This window comes from Mus pahari, chromosome 1 (assembly GCF_900095145.1).
Source record: "Mus pahari chromosome 1, PAHARI_EIJ_v1.1, whole genome shotgun sequence".
NCBI classification, from domain to species: domain Eukaryota; kingdom Metazoa; phylum Chordata; class Mammalia; order Rodentia; family Muridae; genus Mus; species Mus pahari.
The window spans coordinates 55,063,581-55,083,283 of NC_034590.1; the positions used below are offsets into that span (position 1 = coordinate 55,063,581).

Sequence of the window (19,703 nt, forward strand, 5' to 3'; positions counted from 1 at the left end):
CTGACTGTTCATTCTAATGTCCTCTCCACTGTCTAAGGTAAGTCACATCGATAACGTAAAAAAAAAAAAAAAAAAAAAAAAAAAAAAAAAAAAAAAAAAAAAAAAAAAGCAAAGTGAAAACAATTCTTTTGCCTTTTAAACTCACTTCACAAGTCTCAAATTGGTCACCGTATTTGATTTGGACTCTCTATGCAGTTCAAAAGCAAGACAAATGGGCATGCCTACTGGGTAGGGTGCGTACAGCTTACTGGAGCCCCCTCGTTTCATAGGCACAGATCATAGCTATGGACTTGCCTGTTTTTGAAGTCACAAGGTCTTGTGAGTGTGATACTCTGCCCATACTCAGGTCATTGACCAGCTTGCTTGAAAAATAAGTCTTTCTCAATCAAAAGAGTTGATGAAACTGTTCCAGGGAGAGAAAAGATGTGGCATTGACTTTGAACTTTGGCTACATATAGAACTGGAGGAGCCCTTTCTCAGTTCTGAGTTGATATATCTGAGCTGTAGGCTAGGTAACAGGGATGTGGTAAGGCCCACAAGGAGTGTCAGCATCCACTTTATGTCCATGATGTTCTCAGGCTGCTATATCCAAGGGGCAGCCTGGCAGAAGGTCTCTCAGAATAAGATAATACTAAACTGACATCTTCCTGCGTGGGTGGGGGAGACTCGGCACTCAACTTCCTCCTTCTATGGCACCCCTTCCCCCTTCATCCCTGGCAGCAAGCACAGCCTCACCTACCTACTATTCACCATGTGCTAGCAGCAGTGAATCACATGTTAGGATTCCATGTGGTCTTAAATATTTGCTCACTAGTGAATGAGCTGACAAAGGCAAAGCTGGTTGTCCAGAATCACAATTAATGATGGGTGAACCCAGGATCCTCTGTTCTTTCTAGTAAGCTGCTCAATAACCAGGATACCAGGTTGTATTTACTGAGGTGCCACTTGGAACTACCATTGCTATCCACCTCCTCGCCATGGTGACCACTGCTCCGGTCACCATGCTGCACTCTCAGATTTGAGCATAACACCTGAAGTGTGCTGTCTTACTGACACCCATATAAAGCAGTTGCTCAGGGCAGCTGGACTATTGAAACCTTTGGGCATCTGTCCATGTATCCTCAGGAATTGCTTGCATTACCACCACCACCACCACCACCCCAGAATCACTGCTTCAACCAGGAAGCATATCTATCACTCTCAAGAACACTTCCACTGTCCTCTTGCCCCTGCACCCAGGACACCTCACTGTCCACCAACTCCAGTCCCAGGCTGTGTCCACTATGTCCATGCAAAACACTGACCTCAGACCAAACTCTAGCTCTTACTTGATCCATAGAACTTTCTCCAGAAAGATTTTCTTTCTGGAAGATCCTTACGGCGGCTCACCTGGGCTGGCAGTCCTCCTTGCCTCTCCTGTGGAGGACGAAGTCTGCGTGCTGGCTGCAGGTCCTGGGCAGCAGGCAGCGGTGCAGGGGGCTCTCCCTGCAGTGTCTTCCTGTAGCAGCAGTGGCAGCAGCTCTCTGGTTTCCTGTGGTGTAAACAGGAAGCAAGACTGTGTCAAAACGGTAGTCTACAGCTGTGAGAAGGCAAGGCAATCTTTGATTAGGACTTGAAAGTGAGTACTGAGATACCTTTAGAGGGAAATTCCCAGCAGCCATGAGGGAAGGGGGGTCTTTTCCCTCATCATGGGATGTTGCTGTACAGCTAGTCCCTCTTAGATGTTCCAGGTGTCCCTAGACTTCCAATAACCTGTTGTGCACCATGCATCATAGACACGGAAAGTTACCAACTAACTGTGATGAGCACAAGAGCTGGGGATAACAAATGTGCCAACACAACTTTGCTTAAAATAGCATGTTGGCCAACTATCTGACCCCTGGAGGTACACACAGGGGCCAAGAGAACTGTCTTCTAGTGTTGCCTAAGTTAAGACCTAAGCCCACTCAAAAGAAAAGCACGTCCATTGCTTGCCTCACTGAATTTTAAGTTCTTTAAATTCCATTCTTCATTTGTTTAGTTATTGTATTTACAGCACAAACATAAGTATCAGAGGACAGTGTGTAGGAATCACTCCTTTCCCTCTACCACATGAAGACTGAACTCAGACCATCAAGCAACAAGCACTATTACCCACTGAGCCTTCCTGCCAGCCCCAATTTTGATTTCGTTTGAGGCAAGGTCTTAGGTATCCTAAACTAGCTTCAAGCTATCTATGTAGTTAAGAATACACCAAGGGCATGGATTCAAGCCATGTGCTGCCATACTGTTTTATACAGTGTTGGAAGTCAAATCCAGGCTTCTATTCTACTAGAAAAAAAAAAAACATTCTACCAACTGAGCTCCACACTGAGATTCCCAAGCTTAGTGCCAAGTCAGCACCCAACTTCTGCCTTCCCTCTGTAGCACCCAGGGTGACACCATACATTTACTGAAGTTTCTTTCTCTATGAGGAGGGCTGCTGCCTCGAAATTCTCCTTAAAACAACTCTATGAGGAGCAGGACCAGATACCAAGTATCCATCTACTATTTAGGTAGAGTTACCACCAAGCCAGAGTGAGCTTCAGGAGCAAGAGGCACAGAGTCAGCGGAGGACACATTGAACCTCAGTAGCACAGAAGGCTTGCCAGAGCAAAGCTGAGACTTCCCTAGGCAACCATGCATGACAGCGAGCATAGTGTCCTCTAGAAGAAAAGGTAAAGCCAGGGCCCTGTATAAATGATGCTTCTGATGTATGTTGTGTGTGGAAGAGAATATTTTACTGCGCTAGAGTGGCTCTCAAGTCCTGTCCACTCAGGAGTCACCTCTGTGAGGTAACTGCCATCCACAGCCACAGATTATTGGATGATTTTACAGAGAAGTATATCCAATGCCATCAAACCGTCTTGGAAAACACATTAGTGTATGTCTGTGGTGGCTTGATTGAGAATGGCCTCCAAGGCTCATATATTTGAATTCTTGTTCCCTAGTTGGTGCAACTGTTTAGGAAGGATTAGAAGGTGTGACCTTGTTGGAGGAAGTGTATCACTGGGGTAGGCTTTGAGGTTTCAAAAGTCCACACCATTCCAACCAGCCCTCCTCGACTGCACTGTTGTCTCAACATGTAAGCTCTCAGCTACTGCTCCAGCACCATGCCTGCCTACCTCACCATTGTGGTCGTGGACTCTAACCCTTTGTAATTGTAAGCCTAACAAGCTCTTTGTTTTCTCTAAGTTTCCTTGATTGTGGTGTCTCTTTACAACAAACGTAATTAAGGCAATATCTGTGTGTCTGTCTCACTTTTCTTTCTTTTAGACAAACTTTGTTTAAAAACAAACTTACAAAGAAATAAAAAAAAAAATCATACTCTAGAATTAACCAGACCCAAAGGCTATACAACTTATATACAATTAGAATTGGGCTTTGAAATGGAAGCCATGAAGCTTCACATTAAATTTTACATTTCCAGGGTCAGATATAATCTATGTACTATTTTTTCCACTCAAAGCAGAAAAATCCACAATCACATGATCACTAAAAACTTAACTTTCCATCCCCTTTCCAACTTGTTCTCATCCCCTGCATCCTTCCTTGTCCCCTTACACTCAGTTTTCCTTTTTCTGTCTTTGTGTGATATTTTAAGCACATGTACATTTGTTTACATGTATACATATAGTATTGGCTAAATCCAACATACTCTCATATAAACATGTGCTTTATTTCTGAGACTTTATGGCTTAGGTTAATAGTATACATTCTAAGTCATCTTTTTTCCTGAAAAAACTTTTTTCTGTTTTTTTTTTTAATTTAACTTTCCTTTAGAGCAGAGAAGTATTCCATTTTGTGGACATCCTGTTCTTCTCTTTTCTTCCTTTGTTCTCTCTTTTTTCTTCCCCGTGTATGTACTTGTATGTACGTGTGCTTGTTCCTGTGAGTATATGGGTGTAGAGGCCACAGGGACTTCAAGTGTTATTCCTCAGAAACTACCTACCTGTGTTTTGAGATGGTCACACCCTGGTTCAGAGCGCCCCAAATAGGCAAAGCTGACTGACCACAAACCCTAGGGATCTTCCTGCCTCTGCCTCTCCATGCTGGTTTCATGATGTTTTTGATGTGGGTTCTTGGACTGAGCTCAGGACCTTATGGTTCTCTGGAGCTCCTTTACTGACTAGTTGTCTCCTCAGAACCCATGTTTTATCAACACCTTAAAATTAATCCCCAAATTAATTTGATCTCTACACAAAATTTATTCAGGCAAATGTTCCCTGGCTAAGCACTCAGTGAGTGGGGGGAGAAGGAGGAGGTAAGGCAAGAGGATGAGAGATGGGGACTCATCAGAGAATACACAATCATTTTCTTAGATGTGAGTGGTGTTTTGAGGCAGTGTGGGTGCCCACAGAGCTCCCACAGAGGCCGGATTTGGGCATCAGATTCACAGAAACCGGAGTTACAGACGATGACTAGCCTCTGTGTAAGTGCTGGAATGGAGCTTGAATCCTGTAGAAGAGCAGCCGGTGCCCCTGAGTCATTTCTCCAGGTCATGGGAAGTATCCTGAAGGTCATTTGGGTACAGGAAATTGGGTTACCTTCAGTTACATTAAATGGGAAACCTGTCGTACATATCTGCTTGAGAAGGGTCCTAGGACCCTAGAGAGAAAAGACTACAGACAGAAACAAGAGAGGAAGGTAGGGAAAAAAGAAGGGGAGAGGGAGAAAAGGGAGAGAGAAGAAGGGTTGAACATGGAATCACAGGCAATAAGATCTATTGAGAAAGGTCCAGGAGCGGCCAAGGATGTGTTAAGAATGGTGTAGAAGGTCAACTGCTTCTTGTTTTCTGTCAGACTGGAAGCCTGTCTTTGTGATCTCTCTGCCAGCACAACAATGCTCTGTTGGTTGTGTGAATAAAGCTACAGAAGGGTCTACTGGCCACGTGGGACGATGCAGAGAGGACACAAAAGCAGCCACAGAATGGCCTTTGTGTTAGTGTGGATCATATTGCTGGTGTGGACAGGGAAGGAAGCCAAAGGCAAGAAAGATTGCTCAAGATGTGGAATGCCGAACAGAGAAAGCAGAGAGAGAGAGAGAGAGAGAGAGAGAGAGAGANGAATGCCGAACAGAGAAAGCAGAGAGAGAGAGAGAGAGAGAGAGAGAGAGACAGACAGACAGACAGACAGACAGACACAGACACAGACACAGACACACAGAGACAGAGACAGAAAGTGTGTGCACATGCTCGCACGTACATTTGTTTATATTTGTCTGTGTGCTCTCTTAAACACCTTGGCTCCTTGCCTGGCCTTCCCTACAGAACACCTGCTTCCTCCCCTGGCTATCTTACTTGGCAATGCTCCTTGCCCTACATGTGGCCCCACCCAATCAGTAAGCCAAAGAGATTCGTCAAGGCACCTGCTCTCCTTTCCTGGGTCTGCAGGAGGAAAGCAAACCGCCTACCCTTTCTCCATCCTCCCTCTGGTTTGCCTTCTAGATTCCGTCTCAGAGCCAAATGAAGGGTTTGCTGAAGGGGGAGTCAGGGAAGCACATTCATAGGATACCCTGCCCTCCCTGGTTGCTCGTCAGCCCCACCCCTTCAGCTGCCTGAGAGTCTGTTCTTCCTGTTTGGTGACACAGATCCTCCTTCACTGTGCCTTCACCAGGGAACTCAGGCATTTCCTTCCCCATCCACCTCACTGAAGCTTTTCAGTGGGCAGTTTGACAAATCCCCTACTTTCTTCTAGGGGATTTCCAGAGACCTTACTTCGCCCATAGGATCCTTCGCTGCCCCCCTCAGCAATGCAAACTTAAGTAAACGATTCTTCTGTGTAACTGGGATTCTCACCCTCAGACCCCGGGAAGAATGAACTAAAACAATGTGCATGAACATATCTAGCACAATGCCTATGGTGGTTTGAGTCGGGACAGCCCTCATAGAGTCGTTGTGTTTAAGTGCTTGGCCCATAGGCACTGGCACTATTAGGAAGTGTGACTTTGTTAGAGTAGTCATGGCTTTGTTGGAGGAAGTGCGTCACTATGGAGGTGGGCTTTGAGGTCTTATGTGCTCAAGCCACGCCCAGTGTGGCAGTCTCCTTCTTCTGCCTGTAGATCAAGATGTAAAGCAAAGCTCCTTCTCCAGAACCATGTCTGCCTACCTGGTGCCGTGTTTTCCACAATGACAGTAAGAGACTAAACCTCTGAAACTATAATCCAGGTCCAACTAAATGTCCTTTATAAGAGTTGACGTGGTCCTACGTTCATAGCAGCCTTATTTATAATAGCCAAAAGCTGGAAAGAACCCAGATGTCCCTCAACAGAGGAAAGGATACAGAAAATGTGGTACATTTACACAATGGAGTACTACTCAGCTATTAAAAACAATGAATTTATGAAATTCCTTGGCAAATGGATGGATCTGGAGGGTATCATCCTGAGTGAGGTAACCCAATCACAAAAGAACTCACATGATATGCACTCACTGATAAGTGGATATTAGCCCAGAAACTTAGAATACCCAAGATACAATTTGTTAAACTCATGAAACTCAAGAAGAACAAAGACCAAAATGTGGACACTTCGCCCCTTCATAGAATTGGGAACTAAACACCTATGGAAGGAGTTACAGAGACAAAGTTTGGAGCTGACACGTAAGGATAGACCATCCAGAAACTGCCCTACTCAGGGGTCCATCCCATAATCAGCCACCAAACGCAGACACTATTGCATACACCAGCAAGATTTTGCTGAAAGGACCCTAATATAGCTGTCTCTTGTGAGGCTATGCCAGTGCCTGGCAAACACAGAAGTGGATGCTCACAGTCCTCTATTGGATGGAACACAGTGCCCCCAATAGAGGAGCTAGAGAAAGTACCCAAGGAGCTGAAGGGGTTTGCAACCCTATAGGTAGAACAACAATATGAACTAACCAGTACCCCCTGAGCTCATGTCTCTAGCTGCATATGTAGCAGAAGATGGCCTAGTCAGCCATCATTGGGAAGAGAGGCCCCTTGGTCTTGCAAACTTTATATGCCCCAGTACAGGGGAACACCAGGGCCAAGAAGTGGGAGTGGGTGGGTGGGTAGAGGAGCAGGGGGGGGAGGGTATAGGAGAATTCGGGATAGCATTTGAAATGTAAATGCAGTAAATACCCAATAAAAAATTGAAAAACAAAACAAAAAAAAAAAGAGTTGCCATGGTCATGGTGTCTCTTCACAGCAATAGAAACCCTAACTAAAACAGTGTCTTTTGTTGAAAGGGTTCAAGTTTCAGCAGCTGCCTTCCTGTTTACCTACCATCCTTGGGGTGTAAGGCTAGAGGAAGAAGGTCTTGACAGGGTGATGTGGTAACAACCACTTCCAAGACAAGGCATGGTGCTGGAGCCTGCTATATACTGAAGTGAAGATCTACTTCTCACAACAGCCTGTAGAGGGCACCACTCCAAAAGCCCAAAGTAGCAGCTAAGGACACCTAGACTTAGAGAGGATGGGTTTCCGAGTCTCCCCACCTACAGGAGGCAAAGTTAATTTCTCATGAATATCTTGTACTCCCACCGGCAATCATTCTCTCTCTCTCTTTTAGTTACTTGTGGTTAGCAGAGCATCTCAGATTCCTGGGCTCAGCCTCCCCACCACAGAGTAATCCTACTGCTGATCCACCAGAGCGTGAGCCACGTGACCCGCGAGTGTTACAGCCAACAGCTGGCAGGCCCGGAACTTCCGTTTTGGTTCTGCGAAGCTTCATATGTTTCTGCACAGTGAGCGTAAAGACAGCGCTTCTCTATGCCAGAGTACAGGAAACCTGCAGACATTTCTAATGCTCAAGGGCAGCTATGCACGTTGCAGGGGACACACGTCCCACTGAGCACACCCTCCTACCTGGCTGCAGGTGGGCAAGGTGTGCCCAGAAGGATCTGTGACCTTCTCTTTCTCCTCCAGTTTCTTCTGAGGCTCGCTGTCATTTTTAAAGTATTTTCTGGGTGGAGGCTTGGGTTTGGAGGATGTCGGCTTTCTCACCAAAATCTCAAAAGATTTCTTCAGTCTCAGTGGTGGGTGGCTGTCTCTTTCCAAGCTCTCAGGAAGGGGTGGGCTCTCCTGATGAGGCCTGGATGGGACCCCTGGACACGGCTCTTGCTCCTCCCCTGGGGACAGGCTGGGACTCTGTGTGCTGCCTTCCCTCTCAGAAGGCTGTGGCTCCGCACCTGCACTGCAGGGACTTCCCCCTGGTGACCCAGACATGTAGCTGCTGTCACTGCTGGATCGGACCATGATCTTCTGGGCCCTTCGATGTGGGGGCGCTGAGTGCTTCTCACGTTCTTTCTCCAAGGTGGGCCGCCCATGCCAGCTGCTCTCCAGCCTTTTGACACCTGCATGGTAAGCACAAGGAGACATCCTAGCTGAGCCTCAAAAGACAAGAAACACGTAGCTGCGGCCAGGAGGACCGCAGGCCGTACCCTGTGCATACAACGGCTCAGTAGAAGACTCGTAGCCTGGGTAGCCTTGGGTTCAGACTCCGGTGAGTTTTCTAACTTTGAGTTGAGAACATCATTCAACCTTTCTGAGCCTGCATGTGACAGCCACAGAGACACACCATACCACACAGCATTTCTATTCATGCAAAAGAGCTCAGTGCCCCAGCTGTGGGAAGACTGGTAAGCTACCATGCCAAAGTGGGAGGGATTCCAGTTTCAGGGTCTGATGGAGGTGAGGGCAGTTTATACAGATCTACCCATTCCTGCCAACTCATTCTGGCTTTCGTGGATCATGCTAGCTGCAAAGCCCCAGCGCTGTCTGCTCTCAGTTCCACCAAACTCTATTCCTCTATTAAACTCCCTTCTAGAGGAGCAGATCCCAAGGAAATCTAAGTTACATCTTATGTGCTACATGCTACCTGGGATGAGCCTAACTCTCCACTTCTGCTTGTGTGAAAGGAGCTGCAGTTCTACCATTGCTAAGCTCTCCGTGAAGTTCAGAAAACATTTAGACGTGCTTTGAACCTTACACTTGAAGGGGTACCATCTTCTTCCAACAAAAGAAGGGGACACAGCCCGCCTGCCTCCCCTCCTTTCTTACTCCACACCCATGGTTTCCTGAACAGTGCCATCGACACGTCTCTAAGATGCTGGCTTTTTTCTAGTGACAAATGGTCACAGGCACCCCTTTCCTGAAGCTGCAACTCAAGGCAATGGGAGCCACAGAGACCTGGTGACTTGTGGATTCATTCAGTGGAACTAGGAGACCCTTATGAGAGAAAACATCAAAGCGAGTGAGACTCCAGTCCAAACACACTTTAAAGGAAAAGCTTTTGCTCTATCTTGCTCACAGAATAACACATCTTTATTTGAGAGACCTAAATCACCGAAGGAAGGCATAAAAGCTAACATTCCCCTGCATCGGCTCACCTTCTCCTCTGCCACTATTAAGAACAGCAAGTGACAGTGTCGGGGATGGGAAGGGTTTCCTGTCACCCCCTGTGCTTCTGTGCATATGGGATGTGTGGAGCCCTGAGTAGGACAGAGCAGAAATAAAACGGGGTCCTGCCATCTCCTCTGAATATTTTCCCACATACTTCAGCTTCCTTGCCAATGTCAGGTTGTCAGCATATGGATGTCCCAAGGTGACCTGGCTAATGCCCAAAGGCTAAGCACAGGAAGCAAGCCAGGTCCCTGACCAGTATCTCCATGTACTGGTGACATGACTGGCAAGGAAACTTCCAGGCCTTGCTTATTTTGATAATATGCACATAAAAATTAGGTATGAGGATGTGGTGAAATAATACATTACATTAAGATTAATTAGTAATTACCAGTGCCTATTATTACTGAGTAGGGACTGCAAATTTGAAGCCTACAGGGGCATATCTAGGCAAGGCCTACAGCTACATCTGGCAGACAATGAAAGGGATGGAATTGACTGTGGAGCATCTGCCACTTTTAAATTTGCCCACACAGAAAAAAAAAAAAAGTGAGCCAAATTTCCCTGGCGGGCTCCTGTCTTTCAACCATCGTCTACTATCAAGCACGCTTACCAAGGCTGCTCATAGTGCTGAGGTAGAGGGTGGGTTAATGGCCAAACCCCAAGTTTTCTAAGGAGACAAAGTTTCTCAAGTCAACCTTCACCATTTCCCTTACCTTCCAAACTCCACTGGTGCCTGTCCTTCCCAAACTTGATGCCTTCCGTGGCCTGAGCCACAGCTTCCTTGAGTTGCTGTTCAGAAACCTGGAAAACATCCACGACCAGCTCAAGCAAGAAGCAAAGGCAGGCACAGCCGATTCCAAAGTCTGAACCTGCCGTTGTCCATGCACGGCTCCACTTTCCACTCTGCAAGAACTGACAAATCAGCTTCCGGAAGTGCCCTGAGCAACACCGGCCCCCAGGGTCTTCCTGGTGTAGATCAGTGTCTATCAATAAAGGTGTTGCCAGTGATCACCTTGGTTTTCCCTCCAACCTTCTCACCACTGCAAAACTTCCACGGTGGCTAACAATTATTTGTAACTAGTATTGAGGAATATGACACCCCCTTTTGACTTCCTTGTATACTGCATGAACACAGTGCACTGACAGAAGCAGGCAAACACCCGTACAAGTAAAGTAAAATAACAGTCAAATGTGAGTCTAGGAGTCAAGCAGAGTTATACCCCGATGCCAGTTTCTTCACAGACTAGATGCAGGCACTAAGACACACAGCTTAACCCTCTAAATCTCAATTTCTTGTTCTGTAAACTATAAAAATAAAATCTTCACAGTGTAGAAAGAGAGTATTTTACAAAATAAATTATTGGTAATATGATAAACAAAAGATAAAAACAATAAATAAACCTCCTAGAGAGAAGAGATGGGTCAGAAGTTAAGAGCACACACTGCTCTTGTAAAAGACAAGAGTTCAGTGCCCAGCAGCCATGCAGGGTGGCTCACGACTGCCTGCAGTGACTCCAGTACTCCTGACCTCTGGGGCATCTGCACTCCCATGTGTATACCCATGCACAGACACATATACACATACATCATTTTAAACAGTAAAAGAAATGATAAAGAAGTAGCTAACACCGAAATTTTAAAGTATCCATTCAAGGACATAGTCAACAAACTGAAAAAACAACTCTCAAATGAGAAAAACAAATACTTATAAATCATGTATCTAGTGAAAAGACAAAATCCAGACAATAAAGGACAATAACAAAAACCAAAATTTATTTTAAAAAAGATAAGTAAAAGACTTGGGTGAACATTTCTCCAGAGAAGATACACAGATGGTCAAGAAATGTGAAAAGATGTTCAATAGCACTTACCCTGAACGAAAATCTCACTCACAGAGAAATATCAATTCACACCCATCAGGGTAGCTACTCAAACAGACTGACAAACAGAAATAGAAAAGAATGAATCTTGGGGCTGGAGAAAGCCCTCCGTGGCTCAGAAAGACTGCTGCTCTTTCAGAGGACCAGGGTTTAGTTCCCAAGCTGACACTGAACAGGTCCAGGGCATTCAGTGCCCTCTTCTAGCCTTTCCTGGCACTGCATTCACACACACACACACACACACACACACACACACACACACACACACACCCCAATCACATAAAAATAAAATAACAAGTCTTGGCAAGGGCAGGGAGAAAAGAGAACTCGGTATTGTTGATAAGGATGTGAAGTGGTTCAGGGTCTATGGAAGACAACACAGACAGTCCTTAAGTAATTAAAATAGAGTTAGCAGAGGAACCACATCTGGGCACACACACACACACACACAAACAAAAATGAACAAACAAATACCACGTGGCTCGTGCCTCTAAATCCTACCACTTGGAAGCATGAGACACTAAGAACATGAGATTGTTTCAAGTTTGAGGTCAGTTTGAGCTATTTGGTGTCAGGGCAGTGTGAACTCCAGTGTGTGAGACTTGGGTCTCAAACCAAGAACTGAAAAGGTATCTCAAAGCCATGTGCATACCTCATGTTCTTTCTTCCACTATCACAATAGTCCCATGTAGAAACAAGTAACTCTCCATTGAAAGCTAAGTGCTTAAAGAACCTGCAGCATATGCCAGCCTTAGAAAGGAAGGCGAGTGGCACAGGTTGTGGCATGGACAAACCATGAGAGTAAAAAGCTAAATGTCTTAAGGCTGTAACAACAGAACAATGAGTCATGGCTGTGCTTACAGGAGGTATGGAGGCAAAATAGAAAAAACAAACAAATGATTACTATGGCCCTGTGGAAGGAATCCTTTAATGGGTAGAGTTCAGATTCTCAAGACAAAAAAAAAAAACGTGGTGGTGGTGGTGATGGTGGTGGTTACACAACTATGTTGGTGGCCTTTGAACCATTGATCTGGCCTTCGAACCTGACTGCCTGCTTCGCTGACTGAGAAGCTGCTCTCAAGACAACTATTGAGTATCTTCCTTCCTTTCAAGCCTTGGTTTCGTCATCTGTGACTTGGAGTGGGGAACCACACAACCGCCTCAGAGCTTGGCAACCCAGACTCAGCAGCAGTGTGACCACACTTATAATACAAGTCCAGCCAACATCAGCTCTCACTCTTGCCTGCTCCACAAAACCTGTCATCCACTTACAAGCTACGGCTCGTCGCTCCAGTCTCTGACTTTGAACTTTGTGCTCTCATTTACTTGATTCACACAGAGGAAACAGTGAATAGCCAGTAGGAGTGGCTCTTACCAGGGAGCCCAAGGAGGTCTCACCTACCTGTCAGCGTGACATCAAGTCTCAAGCTTAGGTCTAGCCTGGAACTCACAGAAGCATCAACCCTCAGGGTAGATGCCTATGGAGTGTCTCCACCCTGATATCCCAGAGGCATCTAAATCCCTTCTTATTACCCCCCAACTCCCAGGTCATTCTGTCCTTTTCCAATCCCTTAGTTGTATTCTGTCTCTTAGTCCAAAGCTAAGTAGCAAGGAGCCACTGCTGATTCTTCACAAGTATGGCTTCTCGTTCCTTCTTCTCTAGACTTTTCCCATGCCTTCTGTGTAGCGCAGGGCCTCACCATCTATTCCTTTCTTCTATACTGCACATAGTCTACCCTGTTCAAAGGTTGGAACAATTAAATTTGAACCTGTTGCATCTCGAGCTAACGGCCTGTAGCTCCTCACTGGATTCGGAAAAGATCACACTCAGCAGCAGTGTGAACACACTTAGAGTTCAAATCCAGCCAACATCAGCTCTCACTTTTGCCTGCTCCACAAAACCTGCCATCCACTTACAAGCTACGGCTCATCCCTTCTGACTCTTTCGACTTTGTGCTCCCATTTACTGGGATGATTTTCAAGAGAAACCTAACCTCTAGTGATCTCTGCTTTACTGATCCCTCCCCTTCTCTGTGGTCTCTTTATTGGGGCCATGTGCTTATTCTGGACTCCCCACTATAAATGTGCTCAACCCTAAATCCTCATTGCTGAGCTCCAGATATTTTTACTATGAGTGCCCACCAGATGCACACACAAGTAGATCTCTTGCACTTGCTACATGGGACTCTGGGCTTCTGTCTCTCTGTCCCAAAATGTGTAACTCAGCTATAAGATTTTCCTATGTGGATATCAATTGTTTCTGATGACTAGGAGTTTGTCAGTGGATCTCTGCTACAGAAAGGGTTTGGATGACCACAGACCAAACCCCAGCAAGCAACATCTCTTTTTCCATTCAGTTCTTGCTCTGACGTTCATACTGAACGAGTGAGCCTGGGCAGAGAAAAGCCCGCTGGCACATTACCTGTGGGTCCGGATGTCGGCTTACGATGATGGGAACAGGGCCAGGGTCACAGTGGCTCAGGATTGTGTAGACTTCATTGAGGGTCATGCAGTGCACTGGAGAATCATTGATTTCCACAATCTCATCACCACACCTGCAAAAGTACCCACAGGAGCCTAAAAAACACTCACAACTATGACAGAAAGAGGGTTACCTCTCAGGAACCCACCCCTTGTGGGTCAAGGTAGCAATCCACTCCTGTCACTGTGGATCAATCAGGCCAGTGATTCACGTGCAGAGCAGTCAACACAAACAGCAGTTCACCTGTCACTCTCCCTTCCTTCTTCCATTGACCTGCTCAACATTGAGGTCATGGTTTACACACTCTAGCTGACCAGCCATAACATAATTCATCACATCCTGGCCCTTAGTGTCCCCAGAAGTAGAGTGTCTTGCAGGAAGGACTGGGCAGCACGTGCTAAAGGGAAAGAAATCACTGAGGAGGGCTGCAGCAGAGGTCCTTGCAAAGAGAAGCAAGAACATCGGCCAATGAAACTTGTTTTAGTTCCAAGATGGGTGTCGCTGGTACTAGCAACTGCTGTGGTTTACAATGGTACCCTCCAAAGGCCTTTGCATCAAAGGCTTAATCTTCCACTGGGAGCTATTGAGAGCTGGTAAAGCTGGGGAGCTCTGGTTGCTGGGGCTGTGTCTTTGCAGGGACCACTGTGACTCTGCTCTCTCCTCTCCGTCAGCATTCTAGACAGAGGTGAACACTTTGTTCTTCCTCCTCTCCCTGCCCTAATGTGTTTCCTCATCACAGACCCACATGCAGTCGGACTGGTCAGACACATACGGGTTTTCCAGAAGTGTGAGCCAGAATAAAGCTCTCTTCTTATTTGCTACAGTGACAGAGGGCTGGTTAACACAACCACTGAAACATAAAACAAAGATAGAAAGGACAGGGTTGTATCGTGTTGTTGATATAAACTATCCAGGCTCATCTTAGGGCAACTTTGTACAAACTAAAATCATCCGAAAGGAGGGAATCTCATCTGAGAAAAGGCCTCCAGAATATCAAGTTATAGGCAAACCTAAAGAGCATTTTCTTAATTAGTTATTGATGGGGGAAGACACAGCTCATTGTGGGTGGTGTCACTCCTGGGCTGGTGGTCCTGGGTTCTGTAGGAAATCGGGCTGAGTAGGCCACTATGCAGCACTCTTCCACGGCCTCTGCATCAGCTCCTGCCTCCAGTTTCCTGCCTTGCTTGAGTTCCTGGTCTGAATCCCTTCAATGATGAACAGTGATATGGAAGCATAAGTAAAATAAACCCTCTCTTCAAGGTACTTCTCGTCATAGTGTTTCATCATAGCAATAGTTACCCTAACTAAGACATGGCCCAATGCCTTCCACCCTCGCAGATGGAGAAACTGGGGCATCAGTGGTGAAAGGACTTGGCTATTGCAACCTATCCTGGGGAGGGACGCTTTTCTGTAAATAACCAAGAGTAAATGTTTGTTTTCCAAGACACACTGTCTGTGTCACACATGTTCAACTCTGTCATTGTAGGTGACAGCTGCAGCCTTGGATAGCAAACAAGAACAGTGATGGCTGTGTTCGAGTGAAACGTTAGTGTGAATGCAGGTAACAGGTAGTTGTTTTCAAGTGATCAGCTGGGCCAGAGAGAAAACTTGAGCCTCCTGGCTCTGCACCCCCTGCTTCCTTCTGTGTTTCTGCAGAGCTGACCCCCTTATCTTGCCAAGATGATTCACATTCTCTGGATGTGAATTTTTAAAAAAAAAAAATTTTTAAATTTTGAATAATTGAAGACTCCGGCCATGCAACACGAACAGTCCCTACCCCATGGGGGACCTCTGATGGGGGCAGAAGAGATAAAATAAACATCCCAACTCTGAAGTTGGGTCCACCAACCCTGCCAGATGCCCTGACTCTAGAGCTAGGTCACCCAGCCCTGCAACTGGGCCCCTAACTCTGCAATGATGTCTCAAGCACAGTGGCAGTGCTTCTCCTGTAGATGGCAGCACAGATCTATTCCTAGCTCAATATCTCTATCCTGACTCTCACACTGGGGAAGGGGAAAAAAAAAACCTGAAAATCTTCCTGCTTAGCAAAAGTGTGTCCTAGCAACAGATGCATTTATACCACCGGCAGATGTTAGAATGGCTGCAAATGTATTGGATCAGGTTAAACTAAGATAAATGATTTCTACCCAATCAGATCACTTACTGATTGCAGGAGTTCTTTGTAGAGAGGTGTGACTGCGGTATCTAAAAATCATTTTGCTTCTCTCAGCAAGGACATGCATGTTCACGGCTGGTTGGCTTAAAATAACTCTGTCTGCATGTAGATCTCACGAGTAAACCTCAGAGATGCCCGTCTGTGACACCGTGGATTCTGTGTGTTGAATCTGAGTTAAAATATGCTTCCTTTCTACTTGCCCTTGCAGCCTGACATTCTCAGAAGCCGTTGTTTCTTTAACTGTTACATGCACACAGACTTCTTAGGAATCAGTAACACAGGACATAGCAGCTCTGGTGTAGGGCTGCAAAGGCTGCATATCCTGCTGTTGATCTATTGCTATGTATTACAATGCTAAATACTGCCCCCTAAGATCTGGTTGTCCCCCCCTGAGTAGATCCTCAGGGATCAGGAGATCCCTATGTATACCAAGTGATGCTATATCACCTGCCCCCTGATTGGTCAATAAAGATGCCTATGGCCTGTGGCTGGGCAGAAGAAAGGTAGACGGTGTTTGGGTTCCCAGGCTTTGGGTCTGAGACAGAGACCACAAGATGAAGAGGAGAAGAAGAAGGAAGAGCATATCATGTGGTAGGTGCATTGTGAGAATATGGACAGCCAGTTGTAAGAGCAACCCAGGTAGAACAGGCCAAATGATATCTCGGGGTTATTGACAGGGAAATAGACCAAGTAGCTTAGAGCCCAGCTCTAGTGCTTTTAAGGCTTATTATAAATATAAAGCTTTTTTGTCTTTTATTTGGGAACAAAACAATCTTAAGGTGGGATTAAAAACACCCAAATAGTATTTACCACACCAGGTGACTGGCATGGCAGCTGTTGATCTGTACTTGAATCAAGTCTGAATATTTCACCATTTCTGCTGAGGTCCATCCAAGATACTCCTAAAGGATGTCCTCCGTGTTGTAAGACAAGGGCCTATTCAGAAAGAGAAATGAGGACTCACCTCAGCCGTCCATCGAGATGTGCCACGGATCCTGGTGACAGTGTGTGAACGAAGATGCCTGAGATGCACTGGAAGTAGGGGATGCTGCACAGGCCAATCCCCAGGCCAACACCTGCCTCTGGAATGTAAAATGGAGGAAGAGTGGAAGATGTGAGTCTTCCTGGGGTGGAGTACTAGCCTATGAGGTGCCTCTGACCCCTGACACCCTGGACTAGTCAAGTGTCCTGGTCACAACATTCATTCCACCCCTGTGTGTTGAGTGTCACTATGCACAGGGACCATTTGGGGACCAAATGATAGTCAAAGCAGACAGTGAGAAGAGGGTGTAGTAAGGTCAAGTGGAGAAACACTAGGAAATAGGAGAGGGAAGACACTGGGCAGGAGCTAGAGGAAGTAGGAAGAGGGGAGGAGACAGTGATCGATGCAGGAAATGAACGGGACCGTGTTAGAAGGTGGCAGCATGGCCCTTCGTGCCATAGGGACTACACTTAGTGTAAACCATGGATGACAATAAAAAGCCAGGATGAGGAGAAAGGCATCGAACTGACTAGCAGAAATAGCCCAGTCATAGGCTGGAGGCTGGGAGGAGTACACCGTGTTGCTATAGGTCCTGAAAGGCCAATGTGGGCAGAACATGGATAGACATGCGGAGAGCATGGACCCCAGGCAAATAGGAATGCAGGATGCAGAGAGAGAGATGAAGTGGCATAGGGGAGGAATCAAGGACTGGACTCAAAAGGCTTTGTATGCACAGGTATACAAAAACAAACTGTTTGACTGAGAAGAGATGCCGTGGGACAGTCAGGAATGAGGAAGTGGTATAACTCAACTTCCATCTTTAGTAATATGCCTGGCTCTACAAGGACAGATAACTATGGATGGTTAAGAATGGATGCACAAGGATCATTGGAAAGGTCCAGGGGGGTAAAGAGGGCAGCAGAGTAGAAACAGGGGTGCATGGAATATATTCCAAAGGGGTGGAATATAAGCATAGGATGAGAAAATTTCTCCAAGGCAGTCTTGAATTGAGGGACTGGTGGGTGACAGGCTGCTTTCAAACAAGGAAGTCTGGAAAGGACCAGACCTATTTCTCCAAGGCGGTCTTGAATTGAGGGACTGGTGGGTGACAGGCTGCTTTCAAACAAGGAAGTCTGGAAAGGAACAGACCTATGAAGTCTTTCCCTACAGGCACCCATGCTGTCTACGAAGGTGACTGGGAAGATGTGAGAAGATGGTTGCATAGAGCACATGGGTCCCAGGAAAACAGGATGCAGGTCATGTTAGGGCTATGGGGACCTCCAGCATGGCAGGGGAGACAGATGGTTGGCTAGATTGGAAAGGCCTTGGAAACAAAAATGTGGCAGCTAAGAAGGACCAAATGGAAGGTCCTTGGAATAGGAAGGAGAAAGAGCCTCCTTCAGGTTTTCCTTAGGCATACATAGCTTAGAAAAGATGTTTTCACCTTTTGATGTTCATTTTCCCAACAGCACCAAGAAGGGTGGCTGCTGTGGGTTATTGTTATCAAGGTAAAAAATATGGACTGTGACATGCACTGTGAACAGAGATCAAAGTCGATCCTGGCACCCAGGTCTCCTACCGGTGCAAGAGCTCTTTGGCCTAATGGGCCTGTGGCTCCTTGAAGCTCACACCAAGCAATGCTGAAACAATCTGCGGGGGCAGAGGCTATGATGTGGCTGCTTAAAGCATCTCAGCACTGGTTCTAGTGCAGGCCATGAGGAGAAGCAGCACCCTGACACACGCCTCACCCACATACCATGCCATGCCTGCTCCCTGAACTTCACCACAGGAGCCCTGTTGGCAGTGTACAAAGACAGATAGATCTATGGCCACTATTTGTGCCAGAGATGCGTGATGGCTTAGCAAGCTTGTGGACCAGCAGAGGCACTGAGACATGCATTAGGAAAGGGACCCATTGCCTGGTCCCAGCCCCCATTCCCACGCATAATGCTCCTCACTCTTCCCTTCCTCTGGCTTCCCAGCCTCTGCTTTGAGACCCTTTCATCCCTCTCCATCTTTCAACCCCACCTTCTTCCACTTGCACCAGCCATTCTGGTCTTCCCTCTGTCACCAGAATGGCTGCTTATCACTGTACGTGGAGACGAGCTCTGCACCTAACACTGTCCCTTGTCCTTCCAGTCTCAGCTCAGCTTCACTATGGCAGAGCAGGCCTCTAAAGGCTTCTAGAATTAGCTAGGCATCTGGGCAGAGGGGACATCTGAATGTCGTCTAGATTTAAAAAAAAAAAAAATTGGTCGTCTTGCAGAAGAAAGAAAATAGGCCCACAGAGGGTCAGAGGTCTCAGCAGAATATTAACTTCAGAGTCTAGGGCCTGGTCCATTATGGTATGGTATGGTATGGTGTGTGTGTGTGTGTGTGTGTGTGTGTGTGTGTGTGTGTGTAGTTAGTTCTCTGTTATATGTTTGCTAACCATCTCATCAAAAGATATTGTCTGGGTTTGGATGGCACAAATAAGCTTCCAGGAGCAGGATGAGGAGCCGGTGAGATATTGCTCAGCTGCCAAAGATAACTGTCCCTAAGCTTGATGAACTAAGTTCAATCATTAGAAGCCACAAGGTGGAAGGAGAGAATTAACTCCAACTAGTTGTTCTCTGTGGGGGGGGTGTGCACATGCATATACACAGGTACACACTAAATAAAAGGGGTGGAAGGAAAGGAAGAGGAGGGAAGGAAGGAGGGAAAGAAGGAAGGAAGGAAGGAAGGAAGGAAGGAAGGAAGGAAGGAAGGAAAGAAAGACGGACAGATGGAAGGAAGGAAGGAAGGAAGGAAGGAAGGAAGG

The 19,703-nt window shown here is 46.4% G+C and overlaps 1 protein-coding gene across 2 annotated transcripts in view; it reads right to left on the minus strand.

Moving 5' to 3' along the window:
* Positions 1 to 19,703, minus strand: part of Il16 (interleukin 16) — an 84,536-nt gene that overhangs the window by 9,858 nt on the left and 54,975 nt on the right. For both annotated transcript variants that reach the window (XM_029533043.1, XM_021212404.2), the window contains 5 exons: positions 16,886 to 17,003; positions 13,686 to 13,818; positions 10,097 to 10,184; positions 7,845 to 8,332; positions 1,390 to 1,531 (listed from right to left, as the gene is read on the minus strand). In XM_029533043.1, the coding sequence (XP_029388903.1) occupies positions 1,390 to 1,531; positions 7,845 to 8,332; positions 10,097 to 10,184; positions 13,686 to 13,818; positions 16,886 to 17,003 (969 nt within the window). The remainder of the gene's footprint in view (positions 1 to 1,389; positions 1,532 to 7,844; positions 8,333 to 10,096; positions 10,185 to 13,685; positions 13,819 to 16,885; positions 17,004 to 19,703) is intronic.